This window comes from Phalaenopsis equestris, unplaced genomic scaffold, assembly GCF_001263595.1.
Source record: "Phalaenopsis equestris unplaced genomic scaffold, ASM126359v1 Scaffold000002, whole genome shotgun sequence".
NCBI lineage: Eukaryota > Viridiplantae > Streptophyta > Magnoliopsida > Asparagales > Orchidaceae > Phalaenopsis > Phalaenopsis equestris.
The window spans coordinates 60,245,452-60,269,618 of NW_018164444.1; the positions used below are offsets into that span (position 1 = coordinate 60,245,452).

At 33.1% G+C, this 24,167-nt stretch overlaps 1 protein-coding gene across 1 annotated transcript in view; it reads left to right on the forward strand.

Moving 5' to 3' along the window:
- Positions 1–20,207, forward strand: part of LOC110038539 (MLO-like protein 1) — a 21,282-nt gene extending 1,075 nt beyond the window's left edge. Inside the window, exons 4-14 of the mRNA XM_020743409.1 lie at positions 10,449–10,565; positions 10,670–10,724; positions 10,848–10,945; positions 11,631–11,705; positions 11,835–11,923; positions 12,049–12,098; positions 18,922–18,962; positions 19,129–19,338; positions 19,494–19,561; positions 19,652–19,712; positions 19,790–20,207. Coding sequence (XP_020599068.1) covers positions 10,449–10,565; positions 10,670–10,724; positions 10,848–10,945; positions 11,631–11,705; positions 11,835–11,923; positions 12,049–12,098; positions 18,922–18,962; positions 19,129–19,338; positions 19,494–19,561; positions 19,652–19,712; positions 19,790–19,999 — 1,074 coding nt within the window. The 3' untranslated portion in view covers positions 20,000–20,207. The remainder of the gene's footprint in view (positions 1–10,448; positions 10,566–10,669; positions 10,725–10,847; positions 10,946–11,630; positions 11,706–11,834; positions 11,924–12,048; positions 12,099–18,921; positions 18,963–19,128; positions 19,339–19,493; positions 19,562–19,651; positions 19,713–19,789) is intronic.
- The last annotated feature ends 3,960 nt before the right edge of the window (positions 20,208–24,167 follow it).

Below are 24,167 nucleotides of genomic sequence, written 5' to 3' on the forward strand. Positions count from 1 at the left end.
ATATATAATATGGCTACCATTACACAAGTAACGAGGTGACCTACCGACTTGACCTATCGATGAGCAAATTGTCACGTACCAGCTGTCGAGGTGACATGTTAATCTCTCAACAAGAATCTCATGAGAGCAGCTAATCGTCGAAGTGAAGACCGTCATTAAATAGCGTATATATGTATATTGATGTGTCGTGTGACACCTATGTCACCATCCTATCATTAGGACGTCGCGAACAGATTTCTTACCGCACAATCTATAAGTTTATTTTCTTTTCTGCCTTTGAAGCCTGACAAAGGTGGAGAATCATCAAGGAGTCGTATAAATATACGTGCCCTCCATCCCTTGGAATATCGTAATCATCTTCATCATGTTCTAAATTATGATCTCGATAATCATCTCCATCATCATCATCGGTTTACTCTTATGTCACTCGCGGGTTTTGTGACGCCACGAACAAAACAGGACCTTATGTCCTGAAAAAGATTCAATATCTTGAAAGGTGCGAGGAGTGTAGAGTTCATACTCAAAATTAGCTAGAAGATCTTGAAAGTGAGGGAGAACAAAGAAAGATGAATTGCACGAGAGAGTTCATAATGCAACAACTTAATGAGCTAAAAGAGCAAATATAGGCGATGATACATAAAGTAGGAAAAAAATTGTCTAGGACTTGTTAGACTCGTACCACTATAAACATAGGATCATTGGGTTCGATATTACATAGACAAGAGCCACCGAGGACAAGGTTGAGAAGAGCCCTATTTTCGAAACTAAAAGAAGAATAAGAAGATGACGAGTTATAAATTCCAGAAGAAGAACCTTCTGACTCCTCAGAGGAGGAGGCAGAAGAAAGAAGACAAAACCATAAGAGTTTTGCCAACCAGAAGTGAAGATTTGCCACGAGCTATCTCCTTTGTCCGGGGTTGGATCAGGACGAATTACGACGGCGAAACTTGAGCAATCATTACTAGTTGTCCCTGCTTCAGAGACAACAGCTGAGCTGAGAGTTGGCAGAGCGGCTCAAGAGCTAAGACAGGAGTCTCCGAAACATTCCCTCCTTTCTAATTCCTAACCTCCAGCAAGGGCAACAATTCAGATGATTCTCTAACCTTTTTAACTCGTGGCTACTTCTCCACTTGTTGTTTAATTGATTCAGGCCCTTTCAGGCCTAGCCACTTTGACCCATCTTTTAGTCCCAACCACTTTCCTCCGTCCTAGCATTCTCTCATTCCGGCAGTCTTCTTTGCCCTCTCTCTTCTTTGGAACCGAATAAGAACTCTCAGGTTTTTTCTTCCTCTCGTCTCCTAAAAGACGAATCTTCGAAGCAAGAAGCCTGAAATCCCTGATTAGTGCTTCTTCGCTCACCGATTTCTTGGTGTATATACAAATAAAAAAGGCCGAAGGATAAAAAATTCAAGAAATGAGGAGGAAAAGTGCTAATCACTCCCTATTTGTAGTGAGAAGCAGCATGGAAATCTAGAGAGTACAATTATTAGCAATGTAAGTATAAATAATTATATCATTTAATTCTCTTATTCTTATGACAGCTGTCACTATTAAGGAAGTAAAATAATCGGGGTACTAGTTATGTACATCACTAATGTGGTCGCTTGAATCTAGAGAAGATCTAACGGGTCGCATGAAGAAAGCAGTAGAAGCATGAACATTCATCATTGCACCAGTTGGTCGAATCTTAGGCCGACCAAATAAACCTCTGACCACTAAGGATCTTTGTGCGCATACGTTGATAATTACTCAGCTGACGTTTGACATTAGCATTATCAATAGCCGCCCAAGATTATTCCAACTGCACAAGCTCATCGACTGGAGGAAAGTTGTCTGTCAGATTACGGTAAATACCTTCTACCTGATGGAATAATCCTTCTTGAGGACAATGAGCCCTCATAACAAACTTTTTCGGAAAAGGTTAATGTAAATCATTTGGTCAGCCGATACTCCTGGTCGACCGAATGAATATTAAGTGATTAAGCCAGCCAATTATGAACACAAAACTATGTCAAATAGGGTTACAAATGGAATGTTGTCGGGAACGGTTACAAAGTCAACGTGTGTTTACGTTAGTTGCAAATATGTAAATATGTAACTATTCATAAATAATGATAACATTCCCATAAATAGTGAAAACCATATAATTTATCATATCCTTTCAATGACTTATAAATAAGACGGTAATTTTTACAAAAAAAAAAGACTACTGAATAATTCCCCATAAATTGAGTATTATTTATGTCTTATTCTTCTATTATTCCCTTTCCACTCACTCGACCAACACTATATTCTTTTGGGGTGATCCACAGAACAATTTATGATTCAATAATATTATTTAATTTTTTTAGCACCATCATATTTCACTTTCATGAGAAACTCTCCTATGAATTTAAGCAAATCGGTATAAAATTAGAATTAGTCCATATTTTGTGAAAAAAGGATAAAATTTTGATACTAGTGCCTTTTCGTCGAGAAAAAAAGAGGAAAAATCACAAATATCCCAAGATCTAATTATCCTATATGAAAAGAATTAGAAAAATGATATTAACATTCACGATCGGGGACCAGAGTTGGGGAGGTCAATCCTAAAGTTAAAAAAAAAGATGGGTCGGGATATCCGGCTACAATTTAACCAGGATAAATTTTAAAACAATTACATGATATGTCTATTATCTTTAATAAGTTTAAAATTATATGGTTTTTTATTTATAAATAATTAAAAATAATGAAATATTTATTATACAAAATACTAAACATAAAATAATAACATCAATTATATATAAATAACATAAAAATTATTCCTGTTCAACTCTTTTATAGATCATTCTGATAAAAATTTTGGTCAAGTTGTCCTCAATTTTCTTTTCAAAACAGTACTGTCTATGGGTCGATTGACTTTTTTGAAGTATTCAATGGGTGGCATTTTTATGTTACATTTATAAACCCCATATGATATCATTCTAAGCATTATTGGCGAAGCTTTTGCTAGAAATTGACAAGTCATATAAGCAAATTAAGAAAAAAATTGCCAGCTTCTTCATGAAGTGCTATGTGAATTTTTTAATATAGACTTTTTTTGTATTTTTAGGATAAGAGCAGACCATATATTAAATGCTGATCTATGAATAAGTCTTTTGGTTTTAAATACGACTTTCTTGTTTCATTCAACAAATGGCAGTTTTTATCATTTTTATATTTTATTTTATAAGAACATTCAAAACATCTAAAAAATTATTTGAGTGATTTTAAAAATGTATTTATTAATATTAAAAATAAAAACGAAATTAAAATTTAAAATTGATCTTAAGCAAATCACAATCTTTAATATAAATTTGCTTTTATACATACACTGTTCAATGTAAAAAAAACACAGAAAAAAAGAAGAAGCAAAAACTATTTCCATCAGTTTCAACGTCTTTTATGATATTTGTACTTTGGAACTCAATTCGGGGGAGGCTTTCTGGACGCAGATTTATGGAGAGTCAACAATTTTATTTTTAACATTCTATTACAGATGTGAAGCAGAGGTCTACTACTTATTCTTATATTTTATATTAGATAAAGATGTTGATATAAAATGAGATCCGATTGACTAAATTGCGTATTTCTGGGCGCGCGCTCCAGGTCTCTTGTTTCAGAAATTTACTGTTTTTGTCGTGCCTGTTAAGTACTTCAAATTAAGTTTTGTTTATTTTAATTTAACGTTAGCTTGAGCGAAAGCTAGCATTTTGCAGCATGTTGGCGCATGCGAGCAGCTGGTGGTCCGAAATTCGTGGATGGATGATATTTTCTTATCCAGGAGGCGAGAATTCAAATATATTTATTTCTTTGAAGTTTTCTATCACCAAGCATAATTTTTCTATTTTCATAATAGTCGTCCAATTTTTTGTGTGCGGTCAATCTGATATTATGTTTTTCTAATTTAGTCTATCATTCACACTAAATTGATTATAATTTAACTCTCAAATACTATTTTAGGTTAAGGGCCATAATGAGAATGTCAGTTACTTTATGATTTAGGTTTAAGAGCCCTCATGAGAATGTCAGTTACTTTAAGTCGAGGGGATTGTGAAACGCTTTAAGTAGATTAAAGCTAAACTCATAAACTTCGAGACTCCTTTTCGTGTAGTTGTTGGAATTTCACTTGAAACTCCGAAGTTATGCATGCTTTTGCGAAATCACTCTTGGGAAGTTACGCCAATGGGATAAAACTATGAAGCCATTAGGTAGTGAATAATTTATTGATGAGTGAGATTTAACGATTTTACACCTCACTTTATTTTCCATATTTACCTTTATTTGATTGTGATTTTGGGTTGTTTTCAATCATTTGTTTCTCATTGTTTCATACATTCAATGTGAGGTGGTAAACATGATGGATTAAGTATGCATGGAGCTTGAATTATGTAGCCATTATCTTGAAAAAATAAGTATAAATATAACAAATTAGCCATCTTCTTGAAAAATCTAATTTAAATCGAGCCATGTAGCTACCATGAAGTGTGGAAGGATCTAAAATTGACAACCACCAATCTAAAAAATTATGACTATATCATATCTAAGATAATTGAAGTTATATAAACTTCAAACTTAATAATCTCTTGTAGTCAAAATTTCTAATGTGCTAGCTTAGTGGCCATGTTTCAATATTTATCTACTTGATACAACTATAATATCTTTCACAAAAATTAATTGTGATTTTACAAAATCTCAAATTCTTTACAAGCATTACTTTTGTGACCATATAAATAAGTTCTCTGATTCTCAAATGATACCGAGACCAATGCAAAACAAATATATTGCTAAATTCAAATCTAAAACTACAATAAAATAATGTGGAAATCCGAAATTGCAACAAAAACAACACACAACACTAGACTTAGATGGATCTAAGGTGGAGGGGATTTCAGCTAGAGGTCTGGAAGGTGGTGGGGTGGTGGAAAAAGTGGTGATTGGAAAGCAGAAATAACAAGGTAGGGGCAGATCTGGGAGAGGACACCAAAGAGGAGGGGAAAGCAAATAATAAATAGTTGTTTCAGGGAGCGACAGCAAGGTGGAGATAACAATTTTGCTGCTTTTTGGAGGATAACAGTAAAGGTGGAGTTACGTGGAGAAGGAAGGTAGCGCGGAAAAGGAATGGGGAAGGATACACATCACCTCAATATCAAGATGGACACAACCCTAGAAGAGAAAATGAGGCGTCGATGACTATCCCAAAACAAACACATCAAAAACTAACCATAGACACCAACCAAAACAAATAAATAGTCCTAGGATAACTAAGAGTGAACCACTTCTTGAAAGTGTTTACACTCCCACTTGAGAGGGTCGACTAACCTCTGATGCCTTTGACTAATTCAATCTAAGCGTCTAGACGCTTGTGTCGGTCTCCGGGGTTGTGGGAGCTTTGACCTCATTCGTCAAAGCTTCTGTCTCCTAATAATATGAAGTTAAGTCGATCACGCTGAATGTAGCATAAATGTTGTAATTTCTCGTGATTGGAGGGCCTTCAATAGCATCTCTTGAAGCACATGAATTACACCGTCAGATGCACTATCCCCCAAAATACCTAAGAAGGTTTCTTGAATTACGAGTAACCTTGTTTTTCTATCCAACAATCTGTGAGTAGATTGTTGAATTGAATTGGAACCAAGCGTATTTTGCGGAGTCCTCCAAAAGTAGCTCAAGGTTAGCTCATTCTTCTCTAAAGTAAAGACGGACTGAATCTACCCTAACGAGGACATCCCTGGCAGTAAGCTTTTGGTCATGATATCCTTAAACTCTCTCAGTAGTAATTTCTTTGTCTGATATCAACTCTTCTATCTCACTGCCTCAAACATTTCCAAAATTAATTTCACTGGCGACTCTCCCATGCAAGAGCACCTATAACATCAAACACCACATAAACTAGGAGAATTATGCACTTCTTATCCCTGATGAATGAGTAAGTGTCCTTGAACACATCATGTTGTTTCTTATAATCAAATGATCACTATATCCCTAACATCATGTGACAGACATCCATGGGAAAAAACATCACACCACACTTGGACATGCAACTGATCCCCAATAGAAAATTCTATGTGGCATCTTATGTCAATGCTAACCATGTTCCCCTTCTTCTCGTAGGTTAAGGAATGGGTGGGAATGTCTCTGAGTAGTAAGGCTTAACTTGTCCACCATCTGTATAGACACCACATTCTTTGAACTACCTCCATCTATGATAAGGCTACTCACAGTGCAACAAGTATAAATGATATTGTGGAAAAGCCACTACTACTCTCTCATAGCCTCAGTCCAAATGTCCCATCGAATCCCAAGCATCTTACCCTTATTAACTGGAAGCTCGTATTGCACATACTCACCATCCTCGATTTTTCTAACACCACTGTCCAATACTTCTACTGCTCCTTACTCAGAGAAAGTAACAACTCTGGTACTAGAGCAATTGGAGGTGATGTGTACAAACCCATGACATCTGAAAAGCTTACTTATGGATACTATGCTAGGCATACTGCTCCTCACGTGCTTCATCCCACTTTGATCAGCTCGATCATCTTTTGAGATAGTTTTCACACCCTCCTCGGGTGTACTCTTATTGGTTACTCTTATTGTGAGTGACTATCAAAATGAAGGCGTGGTCCTGATCAGTTTCTATTATTTCTCCATCTTCAGTGATAATGTTTGATTATTACTTAATAAAGTGCTACTATAGAAGACACATCCATCCAAAGCATTTTAAACTAGAGGAGATGCCAGTCCCAAAACAATGATATCAAACACCTCAGAAAACTCAAATAGCTTTAGCCCGATGTTCGCACGACCCAAATAAAAAATTCATAAATAACTTACATACCAATTAATCATTATTCCCATTTACTTTATTACCTACTACTTATAGATGTAGAAGAGCCTAAGTGCCACAATGAAGTTAAGCAAAGAAAGGATTATGTCAATTGAGGTTTTTCCATGAAAGAAGAGATAAAGTTACTTTATAAAAATATAATTTGAAAATAACCAAGATACCCAAAGATAATAAGAGATTATAAAATAAATAGATATACAAAATGAAAAATGAATAGAAAGAAATCAAAAGATACAACAGAAGGCTTATTTTCAAAGGATTCCAATAAATAGAAGGTATAGACTTTATAAAAGTATTTTCTCCAATAATTAAATTAATGACCTTTTGCTTAATACTAAGAATTGTAGCAACTACAAGTCTATATCTTTGACAAATGTATATAAAGAAATTTGTTCCTTCATGGTAACTTAGAGTAAAATATTTATATGATATAAACATTGTTAAACTCTAAAAAAGAAGCCTTGTATGCAAGTTAAATAAAATTATTTATAGCTTATGACTTGAAACAAGTATTTCATCAATGGTACCAAATATTGATGGGTTCACGCATAGGATTGGATTTCAAAGATGTCATGTTGACCACCATTGTTATGTGAAAAGAATATGAAAAGAATGTACTTGTTATTAATTTATGCACGTAACATTTTAATTATAGAATTCATTCAAAATCACAGTATATTAAAAAGATTTTAGACATGTTCAATATAATAAAGACAAAAGACTATGAGTGTGTCATTTTTTAGTAACTTAAGACGATCCAAAAAGCAAACAAAACATTAAGGAGAAAAAAATAGCAAATGTATGATGATCCTTATGTGTCAATCGTTGAATCTCTTGTATATGTAGTGATCTACATAAGATTATATATTTCTCAAGCTGTAAGACAAGTTAATAACTATATGTCAAATTTAGAGTTAAAAAATAGTAGGAAGCAATAAAATGGATATTGCATTATCTAAGAAGTATGATTAATTATTATTTAAAAATTAAAAGAATTGGCTTAAAATTATTAGCCTAGGTTGATTCATAACTAAAAAAGAGACAATTGTATATAAAAATAAGTATAATTGACTATACCTACTATCCCAACGCGACCCAACGAATTGAATTATTTAAGGTGAGAAAAGATCGAATGTAGAGATTCAGATTTATTTATTTATTCATATCACTAAAAAACAATCATCCAAATATAGCTTATTAAAAAATAGTAGGAAGCAATAAAATGGATATTGCATTATCTAAGAAGTATGATTAATTATTATTTAAAAGTTAAAAGAATTGGCTTAAAAGTATTAGCCTAGGTTGATTCATAACTAAAAAAGAGACAATTGTATATAAAAATAAGTATAATTGACTATACCTACTATCCCAACGCGACCCAATGAATTGAATTATTTAAGGTGAGAAAAGATCGAATGTAGAGATTCAGATTTATTTATTTATTCATATCACTAAAAAACAATCGAAAGAGCCACTAACATGTGTAATTTAAACTAGCTTAAAATGAATAATTAAAATGAGTAATTAAAATGGAGTTTACCTTCTCAATGCTGGTCAAATTTCTTATACATATTTTGTCTTCTATCAATCATTTCTAATTCAAAGCATAAACTTAAAAAAATTTAGTTTAAAATATGATGAATTATCAATTAGTCGATGAATATTCAGGGAGGTTTAGAATATTAGGATGCATGCATTTTTTTCGAATAGGAAGGTTAGGATGCATGCATTTTTTTCGAATAGGAAGGATGCATGCATTTTTTTCGAATAGCAAGCTAAATGTATAGTTTTTATCACAAATTTAATGTTTACAGGGTTTAACTATCTCATGATTAAGTTAAAGTTGATGATATGATTGATGATTGGAGCTTCTTCTTACATCATAAGGTTAAAAAAACCTCGCACATCAAGCTATCGACTTTTCAATATATCGGAAAACATCTTTATGCATGTTATTTTCACCATGTTCATAATGTCGAATATGATGTTTAAGCTATGGGATAGACCAATGACCTCGAGAGCCTAACTATCCATTATCTCCCACTCTTCCTGCTTGACCGATTGAGGCTTTATAGTTATTTTTAGTGATTGATGGAGTTTCCTTTGGCAAAAATAATATTCTATCTACATCTTCCAAAACGAAATCATCCTACTACCATTGTACTTGTTGATTTTGATCCTTATTTTCCTCCATACTTGAATTTGAAAGAGTTTTAAACTAAAGTTTTGATACTTGATAAAACTTCAATCAAAATCAAATAAAGAGGGTGAACAAATACATCGAAGATCTCAAACACATGCAATAAGTTTATTTGGTTGTGTCCACCTTCGTACAAAAATGAAATATTCTATTAAGCTTTGGAAGTTGTATGTGGAGATAGATTATACTTCATTTAAATAAAGATAAAATTATCTCTTTAAATGCGTTAATGATTGAGAAAGAACATGACCACTTACTGTGAGGATGATAGTCGTAGGTGGAAAACAAGATGTTGTTATAGTTTTTCCTCAATGTCTCTCTCTCTCTTTTTATTTTTAATTTTTATTTTCTATTTTTATTTTTGCTATTGTGAAAGTTTCTTCCCGTCTCTTCTTTTATTTTCATTTCTTCTTTTCCTTGTTTGAATGGAATGGTGGGGTTCTTGTAACCATTAGTTTATTTCACCTTTATATAGTTCTCATAGGTGATAAGAATTAAATATAAATAGAGTTTGAGTCAGGTAGCCACCATTTTAAAGATAAAATGTAAATTGAGTAGCCACCAACATATTTAAAAAGCAAGTGTGAATTATGTAGCCAACGCTAAGTGCAAATGGATTATGGGTTGATGAGTTGATGAGTTGATAGTAATTAATCTTAAAAATTATGTTCAAATCCTGTCCAAGATATTTGCTGTAATCGAGACTTCAAGCTTAACATTTTTACTTGATGTAATAATATGTTGTAGATTTTTAAATTCCTAAACCGGGAAGCAAAACACTATTTAATGATTATGGTTTGTTGTGGCTTTGGAAGTAAGAGAAAAGAAGCAAATGCATCAATCTTAAGGAATCCTTTTAAATAAAAAAAGATTAATTTTTTTTATTTCCCTTATTCATCAGCAAGAATAGCTAAATCCATATTGATTTGAAAACACCATATATTTTACTTCACATTCTCTTAGATTATTTCACAATCATAATTTTCCATTTACTATATATATTTTGTAACGTTTGATATGAGATTAATCTTGATCGTATGTGATAAAGTGTTAAATATCCAAAGTTGAAATAACATCAAATGATTTTGATGTTCATTGAATTCCTTCTTTTCTGTTCAGCGAACTCTTGTTTAGACCCTTTTTTCCTTAAAAAATATTACTTAATACTAGAGAACTAAAATTGCAAACTTGTCATATTGATCCTTATGTTCATCTTCCCTCTAATCATATCTCATAGCACTTTCAAACTTTAAGGTTTAAAAATGTCATTTTCACTAATTTTCCATGATGTAGATTAGAAAACTGATTTATTTATTTTTTATCTAACAAGCTTTTTTACTCCTAGTTCTACAACAACTGAGTTAACCATCTATATTATAGGGAAAAGTTCCACTGCTATCTATTGAAGCAATCCATCAACTTCATATATTTATCTTTGCTTTGGCAACAACTCATGTGCTTCTCAGTGCTCTAACTATGTTTTTAGGCGGAGCAAAGGTAACTAAAATCTTCCTATTTGTTATGACTCCGCCATGGATCTTTAAGTTTTATAAATAATGCTTTCATTGATGAATCTAATCTTATGTTTGCATATGAATCAGATACGCCAATGGAAGCGTTGGGAAGATTCAATTCATAGAGATGCTGTAGAAAACGGTATGCATATTACGTAAGGACTAATGAACAATCTAATTGTGGAGTTAAACAGCATTTATAAAGTCAGAAAAAATATGTCTTTCTTAACTCATTCATTCTGAATCCTTTATGATATACACGCAGCTTCAACATCGCCAATAATTACTCATGTCCAGGAAACTGAATTTATCAGGGATCACTTTCTTGGCATCGGCAAGGATTCTTTGATATTGGGTTGGCTGGTAAATATCGAATACCTGTCCACAAGATTGTGGCAAAAATTGATTTTTAAATGAGAAATGTGTCAAAATAGTCCCTAATTCTTTGTAGGGTTGTCATTTTAGGCCCAAGGTATATAAAAGTGTCAATTTAGTCTCTAGACAATTTTAATATTGAGCCCCAATTTAAAGTCTGGGACAAATTTAATATTTTTATAGGCTTTAAGACTAAAATGGCCCCTGTAAACAATCATGTGACTTTTTTGACACTTTATACATTTTTAAATGCTGCTTTTTTACATTGCAAATCAAAATAATATGTCTTGAATTACAAAGAGCAGTTCAGCTTTTTATTGAATTATTAAGAAGATTGTTATTAAAGATTAGGAAAATTTACATACATACCACTCAGTTCCTAGGTATTTACATGTCTAACACCTAAACTTCAAGTTTTACATATATGACATCTTAAATATGCATGAAAAGGTGTATTTCACTTTTTAAAAAGTTAAAACGGTGGTATTTTTTTTGTGATATGAAAGATTTGGGTAGTATAGATGTGAAAGTAAAGTTTAGATGTTAGATATGTAAGTAAATAGGAATTTTAATTGGTTTCTTCTCCTATTCTATGCATATTGAAGTGCTCTCAAGCCTAAGTAATTAATGCATTTCTTTGCAATTACCAAACTGATTATCAAACTCTTTTCAGCACTCTTTCTGTAAGCATATCTTTGGATCTGTGACAAAATCGGACTATAGAACATTGAGGCTGGGTTTCGTAATGGTAAGAAATTTGATAGTTATGCAAAATAGTTTACTTTTTATTTTTCCTTTTTTCTTAATTATCTTTGGGATAGTTATGATATCTTGAAGCGTTCATATTTTGTTAAATTAGTAATTATATTCCTTGTAGGCTCATTGCAAGGGTAATCTCAAGTTTGATTTTCACAAATACATGGTCCGAGCAGTTGAAGCTGATTTCAAGAAAGTGGTTGGCATAAGGTTATTCTGAACAAAATTATACTTTGAAAGTTTATTAAAGCATGGTGCTATGTTTTTATAAGATTAATATTTTTTTTTTCTATTATTTTTGTCCTCATACTTAATTTTCTTTGCTCTCTTTGCAGTTGGTATCTTTGGATATTTGTGATTGTTTTCTTATTCCTGAATGTTGGAGGTGAGATTATGCAAAAACTATTCTATTTCTTTTTATCTCATATGCCTATTTAGATAGTCATCTTAACGAACTATACCAATTTGTTATAATTTGATAGTGAATCAATGCAACAAATAATGAAATAAGCAAAATAAATAAGATAGATTTTACGTGGAAGACCCAACATGAGAAAAATCACAGATAGAGGAGGAGAATTCACTATATCAAAGCTAAAATTACAAGTGGAGAGCTTTAGCCAACATAAAATCAAAGTAGTGAAAAGTGAGTAGCTTGTATAAAACAAAATGAGGTTTTTATAGTCTTTTGCAAGACCCCCTTTAAAAAAAAATAATTAAAATGAGCCAAAAAAATAATAACACAAGAATTGTAATCTAAAGACTACTATAAGATTGATCAAACAGTCAAAGCTTTCAATTCATGTGCTTAAAGTTTCCTTCTATAACTTTAAGTTGATTGCTCACAGTTTTTTTCTAATGCTTCAATTTGCGTGCTCATAGTTTCTTTCTAAAACTTTAATCCTCGTGCTCATAACTTCTTTACGACACGACATGCAGGACACACAAAATTTGGGTCACAAATTTAGCAATCTCCATCTTGCCGTGAATTTTTAAATATGCAGTATAGAATTTTCTATATCTCTTCCACAACAACCAAGTTTAAACAATGCTCAAACTTGGCTATTGAGAGTGCCTTAGTCATCTTGTTTGTATGGTTATCATGGGTACCATTCTTGCTCGCAACAATATCACCACGAGCAATAACTTCACGAATGAAGTGGTAACGAATATTAATGTGCTTAGTTCTCTCATAAAACATTTTATCTTTACTGAGTTAATAGCACTCTAACCATCACACATTTGTGTGGTGATTTTTAAATCTTCACTAAATTCTTCAAATAGACCTTTCAGCCAGAGAGCTTCTTTAAAACCTTCAATAGTTGTTATGTACTCAACTTTAGTTGCAGATAGTGTCACTGTTGTTTGTAAATTAGTGTTCAACCTAATTGCACACTGTCTAATAGTAAACACGTTTCCAAGAAATGATCTCCTTCCATCAAGATCTCCAACAAAATCCGAATCAACATAGTCAATGATATTATTTGTAATCTTATCAAAATGCAAATAAGCATCTTTTATTCCACATAGATGGTTGTGGATTCATTGAACTGCTTTCTAATACTTCTTACCTAGATTACTCATATAATTGCTCACTGCACTATCTGCATATGATAAAACTAGGTGAGAATATGTCATAAGATACATGAGATATCTAATTGCATTAGAATATGGAACTCGAGACATGTACTCAATCCCATCATCTGATTGTGATCAAAATGTTGATGAGATTCTAAATTGTTTAGGTTATGGAGTACTAACAGGTTTGAAAATCTGCATATTGAACCCATGCAAAACTTTTTCAGCGTACCCTTTCTGACTCATAAATAACTTACCTGACTTTCTATCTCTAAATTTCTACGTTAATTTTTTTTTGCAGCTCCCAAATTTTTCTTCTCAAACTCATTGCTAAGTTGAGCTTTTATCATTTTAATGTCTTCTTTATTCTTAGCAGCTATCAACATATCATCGGTATATAAGAGCAAATAGATAAATGACCCTTTATTATTTTTTTGAAGTAAACACAACTATCATATCTACTTCTCTTAAACTCATGAGCAATCATGAATGAGTCGAATTTTCTTATATCACTGAATAGGAGACTGTTTCAGATAGTTAAAGGATTTCCTTAATGAACAAACATGATCTTCATTTTATAACCACGAAGCCTTCATGTTGTTGCTATAGATATCCTCAAACTCTCCATACAAAAATATAGTTTTTACATGTCAGCCCCCAAGCTCAAAATAATATTTAGCCACAATACCAAGTAAAACTTGATTTGAGCTATCTTTGACCACCAGAGAGAATACATTTGTAAAGTCTACAACTAAAATTTGATTGAATCCCTTTACAATAATCCTAGTCTTATATATGGCATCTTCAACTCTTGGTGTACCTTCCTTCTTCATAAATAACAGTTTGCAACGAACAAGTTTCTTTCCTTGAGAACACTTTACCAAATCCCAAGTCTTATTTTTTTTGTAAGGATTCAGTCTCCTCTTGCATAATAATCAACCGCTTACTATTGTCAACTGAATATATCGTTTCATTATAGCAAGAAGATTCTACACTACACTAGATATCTTTAGCTATAGTTAAAGCATAAGCAATCAAATCGACCTCACCATATCTCTGAGACTAAATTAATTTCTCTTCTTGTATTCTTCGCAATATAATATTGTGGTGGTTGTTATCATGGAGGTGGGAAAGTAGCATCACAATGATTATTTGGATTTGACTTAGAAGTTATGCCCAAAGATGTACATGTTTCAATATAAAGCTTCATGTATCTGCTAAACATCTCCTTCTGATCATCTCTTATATTTTGTGTAGGTATTATATATAACATGGTAGACTCATCAAATACAACATCTCTACTAATAATCATTTTTTTGATTTCCGAACACTATAACTTAAAACCCTAACTCTAATTTTATAATCAATAAATTCACACCTTATAGATCTATACTCTAATTTGCTATTATTAATATGAGCATATGCGGGGTAGCCAAAGATTCCTAAATTAAATTAATTTCTAGGATTATCTAGCCAAAATTTTTTTGGAGTCTTCTTGGCAATAGCAATGGAAGGAAAGCGATTCACTAAGTAACAAGTTGTAGAAACAGCTTCAGCCAAAAATGACTTAAGTAGCTTGCCGTTGGAGAGTATGCAACGAACTTTTATATTCTTGTTTATTCACTCTGTCATACCAGTTTGATGAGGTGTGTTGGACTGTGAAATCTCTCATAATTCCTAATAATTTTAGAGGACTTTGAATTCTCCTGATCAGAATTTCAACCCTTCATTAGTGCGAAGACGTTTGTTTGTTTTCCGGTCTGCTTCTTGATAATAAGCTTCCACTTCTTAAAAGTGGTAAAAAGATTGCTCTTTTGCTTCAAGAAGAAAATTCGAACATATTTTGGAGAAATCATTAATGAACGTCGACATATATTTGTCACAATTTACATATAGTGTTGCAGATGCTCCCTAACGATCAGAAGATATGTAGTGTAATATTTTTGTGGTGCTATGATGCCAGTGTTGAACTTAACTCTTTTCAGTTTTCTAAATACACAGTGCTCAAAAAACTTTAATTTAATAATATTTTGACCATTTAGAATTATATTTCTACTCCAGTCGACCATTCCATTCTCACTCATATGTCCATGACTCAAATGCCAAAGTCTGGTTGCTTCATCATCGAATTTGGAAGAAGTAGTAACTATTGCACCACCTATCATTGTAGAGACTTGCAAAACATATAGTCCAACAACCTTCTTCAGTCTTTTCATCATAATAAGAGAGACTTTGTCGACCTTTAAAACTTCACCTTCATCAGAGCACTTATTCCATTTAGCATCAACAGTACTTAAGAAAATTAGATTAATTTTTAGATTTAGGAAATGTATCACATCTTCAAGTGTTCTGATGACTTAATCAAACATATTTATTTTAACAGTTCCAACACTAATAATGTTACACGGAGCATTATTGCATATTAAAAATATATCACGCGACACCATTTTATATGTAGAAAACCAATCTCTATTGGGCACAACTGAAATGTGCAGGCTGAATCAAGAACCCAATCTTCATAAGGTTCACTGCAGAGACAGCTAGTAGTTTACCTTCACTAGCAACTTCTTCAACAACACTGGCTTCAATAGAATGATCTAATTATTTATCTTTCTAATTTGAAGTTGTCTTCTTAGTTTTATTTTGCAACTTATAAAATTCAGTTTTAACATGCTCATTGTTCTTATTGTAATTGCTGATATTATCTTTTTCCATGAATTTTGATCTAGTCTTTGTATCAACACAGGAACTCTTCTCTTGAGTTCTTCAAACTACATAGCCTTTTTCTTGATCACCAAGTTCATCTACAAGCTGCTTCATCTTTTCTTTAAAAAATAAAGCATCATATACTTCATCTAGAGTAAATGTCTCTTGCCAACACAAAATTGTATCTCTAAATATTATATATGTTGGAGGAAACAAGTGTAACAGGATTAATATCAAACCTTCTTCTTCATACGTAACTTCCATAGATTCTAAATTTGAATTGATTTCCTTAAAGGCAGTTGGGTGATAAGTAATAGATGCACCTTTGGTCATCTTATGAGAGTGCAAATGTTGCTTCAAGTGCAACTTACTTGTCAGACTTTTCATCATGGACAATCGCTTTAATTTCAGCCATAACACAGTTACAGTCTTCTCCTTCAAAACTCTCTTTAGAATTTGATTTCATAGATGAAGATAAATTTGAGAAAGATCCTTTCAATATTTACGTTGCTTCTCCCCCAACATCCATGGTAAGGGCATCCTTTCGAACCTAAGTAACACATCGTCTAGATCCATCTTTGCTAAGGCAACTTACATCTTAACTTGTCAAAGTGAAAATCTAGTTTTGCAATTTAATAGAGGGACATCGTACTTCATTATTTCCATCATCAAGATCAAAACTTGGATCTGATACATTTGTTATAATTTGATTAAATAATGAAATAAGCAAAAGAAAAAATATACAAATTTTATGTGGAAAATTCAAGATTGTAAAAATCACTGACAGAGGATGAGAATTCACCATATCAAATCTGAAATTACAAGTGGAGAGCTTTGGTCAATTTAAAATCAAAGCAAGGAAAAGTGAGTACATTCTACAAAACAAAATGGCGTATTCATGGTATTTAGCAAGACCTTTTTAATAAATAATAATTAAAAGGAGCTAATAAAGCAATAACACCCGGATTGTAATCTAGAGGCTATTATATGATTGATCAAACAGTCAAACCCTTCAATTCATGTGCTCACAATTTTCTTCTAAAACCTTAATCAACGTGCTCACAATTTTCTTCCAAAGCTTCAATCCATATGCTCACAATTTCTTTCTAAAGCTTCAATCCATGTTCTCTTCATTTTCTTATGAGACAGCTTGTAGGACCCACAAAATTTGAGCCATAAATTTAGCACAGTAGTTATGTTATTTGGCACAATACATAAATATTAATGATTTTTATCAATATTTTCCTTAATGATTGACACAACGTAGAAAAATTAACCAAAGCTGAGAACTATGTGCTACAAACAATCATAAAATTAAAGTGGAATCAAACACATAAAGCATCAAAATTTATCTTATTTGGCATCAACTAAACCTATATTCAGAGAGGTAAACAAATTTGATAGAATAAAAAGCTTAAAAGTTATAATTATAATGTATAAATTAGTAGGACACTAGCAGATCTTCCCAAAATTCAAATATACCCACACACAAACAAAGCAGTCCTACAATTAATCTCACAAGCAATATTAACTCAAATGAAGCTTTCTTCTTAGTGCACCGATGAAGTTCCTAAAATCCTCCAGGAATCCTAGTTGTTAATCGGTTTGTGAGGAAAGAGAGAGATATCCAATTGCCAAGAGTTCTTTGTGTAACTCTCATTTAAGGTTGAGATCAAGTTTAGTTCAAACAAGTTAGAATATACTTGAAATCAAGTTCAGGAGTACTCAAATTTGACTCAAAATTGAAATATATTTTGAATCGAGCCGATTCTAAGTTACTCTTCTAGTGAGTTTATGTTTATGAGAGGAGACATTTGAGTTTCTATTATATATGATAGAGAACCATTAATGAAGTCAATTGTTAAAAGTTTAGAAATTAATTAAAATCTTAGACAGTATATATTTAATGTCGAATTCAAGAAAATTTTGAATAAGCCATGCCAAGTTAAATATCAACTTGAAAAAAGGGTAGAGTTGAGATATTGACTCATAACTCCACTCAAAATTGTTCAAGTTGAACTAAAATCGACGCTAATTTCAAATAAGTTATGAGTTGGAACAAAACTATCAATCTTTCTTCTGATTCACAAGAGCCAAGGGTAAGCAATCATGACTCAAATTCCATCATATTAGATCCCTCCATGCATGCATTTCAAAAAGAATATTTCCATCTTGTTCCAATCTTAATTTCATGATTCCCATTTCAGCATTTATGCAGGTGTAAAAAAAGAAATATATTGAGTCATATTTACACTTGTTCCTCTTAACTCAATATTCTAGCAAAATTGAATCCCTTCTGTGCTTACCTCTAAGCCCAAGTTCTTTAAGATCCAAAAAGCCTTGAAGACTTTAGCATTACACTTATGAACTCATGCAAGCGATCTCCAAAGCATACTTTTTTTCAATACAAAGATGGATCCATCAATACTAATTATTTCTCTACTGTAAAATTTTCATGCTTCCCAAGCATTTAGTATTTACTTTTTTTCAAACAAGCTTATGTCTACGAGAGAATAGAGAGGATCTAACCTACTTAACAATTATATAAAACTCATAATAGCGGTGTAAATGTTGAAGGAATATTTCAACCATTCTTATACCTTGAAACACCCATACAAAACAAAAAAAGAGAAGAAATCCTACAATTAATTTTATATTTTTGATTGCCTCACATGAGGTCTTCTGTCTTTGTAATGACCGATAAAGTCTCCAAAATCCTTCAAGAATCCTACAGGCTGAAAGGGAGATCTCTAATCAGTTATCCAAACTGATGTTGAATTTTGTTTGCATTTAATTTTTCTTATTAAGCATGACTGATTTTTGGTTCTAGATATAGCTATTATTTCTTAATCGATTTTAAGTTCTAAGCTCTATTTCAGTTACGTTAATACTATAATTCTCTTCTATCCTATAATTCTTTGCAGGGTGGCATGCATATTTCTGGTTGTCTTTCATTCCTTTGATCGTAAGTAAGCCTAATCATGTTTGATTTAGATTTTAGAATATAATTGCTTGCAACAAAGTATGCCTACTAAATGAAGCAGTCTAAAAGCTGGGCTATTACTAGTATTTTCGTTCGGTTGCCTTCCTTCACTCATGTTAAAATAGTCATGCCCATCCCACATTTTCAGCTACTTTTCTCTGTCGGTACCAAATTGGTGCACATCATCTCTCAGTTGGCTCATGAAGTTGCTGAAAAGCATTCAGCCATTGAAGGAGATTTGGTGGTTAAGCCTTCAGATGACCATTTCTGGTTCGGTCGGCCTCGAATTATGCTCTACTTCATCCACCTGATTCTCTTCCATGTTGCCTTTGAGATTGCATATTTCTTATGGATATTGGTAAGCAACAGTTTCCATATCTCAAGCTGTTCAAAATTAATCAAAACTTCATTATTCATAGAAAAAGCAGAACTTCATTCCATCATCTGTTTCAGCCTGAAACTTGATTAAAAGGTATAAATTCTGTCTGATTCAACATTCTTATACATACGCAGGTGACATACGGATACCACTCCTGCATCATTGATGGTACAAAGTATATCATCCCAAGGCTCATACTTTGGTAGCTAAACTCAAGAAACTGCTCTTGTTCTGTCCCCAACCATGTCTGCTATATTTCCTAAATTCTGAAATCTTTCATCTTTTTCATCAGTGTGGTGGTACAGATCATTTGCAGCTACAGCACCCTACCTCTTTATGCAATTGTCACCCAGGTGAGCAGCATTCTTACTCAAAAGAATACATTTTTTTTTTGTCAGAATGATTGAAAAGTTATCGTCATTGTGGCTAGATGGGGAGTTCTTTCAAACCGGTTATATTTGAGGAACATGTGCATGAGGGTCTTGTGGGATGGGCGCAGAAGGTGAAGATGAAGGGGAAAAGGCTGAGCAAGGTTATGAGCAGACAAAAATCAGAGGGGACTCCGCTTGAATATGTTTTTACTACTAAGGATCCTATGTTGAAAGAGATGGAACCTGAGATTGTTGAAGAAAATCGGTGAAAGAGTGGTCATGTGAGATGAGTTTTATCAAGCTGCTGCCCAGAAGAACGGGTAGGTGAAATTAAATTAGCAGAGAAACATAAAGAAACTACTATTTTCCTGTAAAGCTAGCTTTTTTTTTTACATTTAAATTTTGTAATTTAAAGAAGTTTATTCTGATAGAGATGAGTTTTTTGGACGGATGTCTCTTTTTTAGATTTGAATTGATGAATTGACCATATATTTGTTTCATTTGAATATGGATGAATAGCAGTGAATATCTCCTAATGATTTAGGTAATTATCTTCAATAGATGTAGGGCCCGTTTGGGGCAGCTTATAAGTGTGGCGGCGTTTTCAAAATGCCGCCTACCTGTTTGTTTCGCACGTCTGGAGAGATTATATGAAAACGGCGTTTAATTTTTTCCATCACACGCCGGTCGCGGGGTTATACCCGCGATCAGCGTTAGCACCCAGCTTTTGCCCCTCTTTTTACACCTATACCCCTCTCACTCAAGAGAAAACCTAGCCCTTGCCACCTAAGCCAGGAAGCTTCGCTCTCCTTCATTGAAAGTCATTCGAAGCCATTCGTTGCTCTCCGTTGCCGAAATCCAGGCTCCTCCCTCCTACACATCTTCCGCCGCTCTCCTCCTGACGCCCTTCGTCCTCCTCTGCCGAAAGCCAAGTATATTCTCCCCTAGCATAGCCGTTGCTGTCTTGTTTTTGGTTGTGACCGAAGCTATGATTTTATCGCTTTACTATTGACATTTGTTTGTTGAAGGCTATAGGATAGCAAGTCTTAGCTTTACTGTTCGAAGCCGTTTGTTGCACTTTACTAGCATGCCTCTTCTCCATCTATTTAGCTTTAGAATGTGTCTGCTCCTTTATTTAATGGCCGCATCTCTGATTATCTTTGAGGAAGTTTCTGGTCTTCATTCAATGAGAAAAAATGTCATTTAATTGTTGGTGCTACTGTTCCTTTATCCAAAAAAAATTGGATTCACAGTATTACTAACTTTACTAAAAAGGAAATGCCATTTGATTATCTTGGCAACAAATTATTCAAAAGCAAAAGGAAAACACTTCAGTTTGAGCTGTTGATACAAAATATTAAAAATAAGTTAGTCTTGGCAGAACAAATTTCTATCTGTTGGGGGTAGAATGAACTTGCTTAAGAGTATCCTTACATATATACGTCTTTGTACAGTCCAAATTTTACAAATCCCTTCCACTACAATCAAAATAATGGAAAGAATGTTTAATAAGTTTTTATGGCAAAACCAGCTGGACCACCTGGAGGAACACTTGTAATTCAGTTAATCTGGGAGGATTGAGGTTCCGATTTGTCAATGAATCTATGAATATCAATTTCTTGAAGCTATGGATGAAAATTATAAAAGCTGATTCCTTATGTGCACAATTCATGGCTGCTAAGTACTGTCATAAGGTCGCATTGCTTGGATAGCATTGCTTGGATAGCATTGCAAGTAAGCTTAATTTCTCCAAGCCTACTCATAGTAGGAAGAATGCACATAAACGTCATTAGATTTGTTAGAGTAAACTTGCGAAACATTGGATCAAGATAATGTAGATGGAAGCTCCAACAAGGTAACTTGCTTGGGGGCGGTGTACATAGAATTTATTGGTAAGCTGCTACTTCTATTTTCTTCTCCAGGAATTGCTAAATCTCCTTTAGTTGCTGGAATGAAGCCACACTCGCTGCTATAAAGATCCATTGTGTTTGGTTGGAGATCTGTGGTTGTGTTGATTGATTCACTTACTTATGTAAATGTCTTATGGGTATCTCTAACACTACTTAGTTTATTAAGTTTGATGTTAATTAGATCCTTGCTATCAGTATAAGCTGTCAAATAAAACGGGATAGAGAAAATTAATAGCATCACATTGTAAATGGGATAAAGGTAGATCTTCATTTTTGCTGGATGTAATTGTTGGACTTCTGTACCCTGTTATTTCCTTGCAGGCACTTAAAAGAATCTTTTTTATTTGCCAATTTGTTTCGTAACAATTATAGTTTTAGAATCCAGTATCCTTCTATGCTAGAGCACTCATATGCTGATTTTTGAGCTAGGTAGCTGTTTTTGGCATGTTCTTTTGCTTCATCATAGGACTACATTACTATATTAATGCAAGCCATTTGATCTGTTACTCTGTAGTTGTATCTTTAATTTTGATAATTTATCATCAGTGGTGACAGAAGTGGATAAGAGTGATGTGTTCAACGCTCTAGAATAGCTGACATTTGACCTAACCGGGCCTGAAAATAAATGCATACCCGTTACCAACCTTATCATCTATGGTTTTATTGAAAGCCTAGCCTATTGTTGTGTTGAGCTCTTAGCAATTTGGCGAACTAAAACTTCTTTGTTTCATCTTTAATATATTTTCATGCACGCTGCACTCCGTATGGCCAGTAGGGCTGTAAACGAGCCGAGCTTGAGCAAACTCAGGCTTGGCTCGGGCTCGTGTTCGGCTCGTTCGAAATAGCTCATGTTCGAAATCGGCTCGTGTTCGAAATCGACTCGTGAACAGTGTGTTCGTGTTCGACTCGATTTAAATATTTATGTTGTGTTCGGCTCGTGTTCGGCTCGAAATTAGCTCGTTAAACTAAAATTGAGAAAAATAGATGTAAAGTGTATGATTCGAACCTTGATCAAATCTATACAAAAGAAGACACTGACCACATTGCCACATGAGGTGTTATGATTTAAACCTAGACATAAATATATATAATATATTATTATATAAATAATATATGTAATATATTGTAATATAAAAAACTATATAATTTTTTTTTCGAGTTTGTGTTTAATGAGCCGAACACGAGCTGTTCACAAATAATGAGCCAAATAGACAGCCCTAATGGCCAGGGACTCCCTCTAGTTTACATTGCTCTTGTTGTGTCGTAATTTGCGGTCTTTGGACCCTCTAGATAAAATTTGCTAATGGAAAATGATTAAGGCATCCGTACGGGTATTACTACACCCGGGACTATGGTTTGCTGCTTTAGCAACCTTGTGTTTCATCAAATTTGCATTTTTGTTATGTAGTGAGGATATGGCAAATACAAATACTTTAAACCACCATTATGATGTGCTAGTTCTTTGAGTTTAATAAAATTAATAGTATCACTTTAGTTCTCATGAGATGCTACTGTTACATTTTAAATTGAATGTTATAATTTTGTTACTAATTGTAGTTTCAATATGTATTTTGGTTTTAATTTGGTATCTTGAACTCTATTTTAAGTGAAGGGAGCTGCAAAATTCTCTATTGTTATGAAATTACAAATTTGTCATGCAACAAATCTATATATATGTTTCTGTACTTTGTGTTAATTGTGGCGACATGTAAATTTGTTATTTCATTATTTAATTAAATTTAAATTAATTTATTTTATAATTAGTGTAAAACGTAAATTATTTATTAGAATTTATGTTACGCAGAATTTAAAAATAATTTTTTGAAATAATTTCTTGAGAATTAAAATTTATAATGTAATGGAATTTTATTTCTAAAAATCTGTAAATCAGCTGTTTTTCAAAAGCACAAACTAAATAGTCAAACAATTTATCCAGAACAGGGGCAGAATGATTATTTATCCAGAATCAGTTGTCCTTCAAACGCACAAACCAAACAACCAGCCAGTTTATCCAAATCAGCTGTTCATCAGCAGATTATCAATATAAGCTACTTATCAGCATAAGTTGGATAAGCTGCAACCAAATCAGCTGCTCATCAGCAGGTTATCAATATAAGCTACTTATCAGCATAAGTTGGATAAACTGCAACTGCCCCAAACAGAACCGTACTGAGGGAGCTTTTCAGGGTAGTTAGAGGTGGAATGTAACCGAGCCGAATATGAGCGAGCTGAGCTCCTATTCTTCTCGGGCTCGTTTGAAATGAAGTAAGGTGTTTGAAATAGCTGGTTAACTGTCTGAGTTTATTCAAATTAAGCTCACATTCGACTTGAAAACAAATAAATAATTTTTAATATTTAAAAATAATTATTTTTGTTCTGGTTCAAATATTTTATTTTCTCTTTTTTTTTTCAAAAAGATTCAATATTTGTATATAAACAGATTTTCTAACAACTTCGTTGACCCACGTCCCAATGTGGGGACTTAGGCTCTGTTTGGCGCAGCTGCAGATTCTCAGCTTTTCAGCCG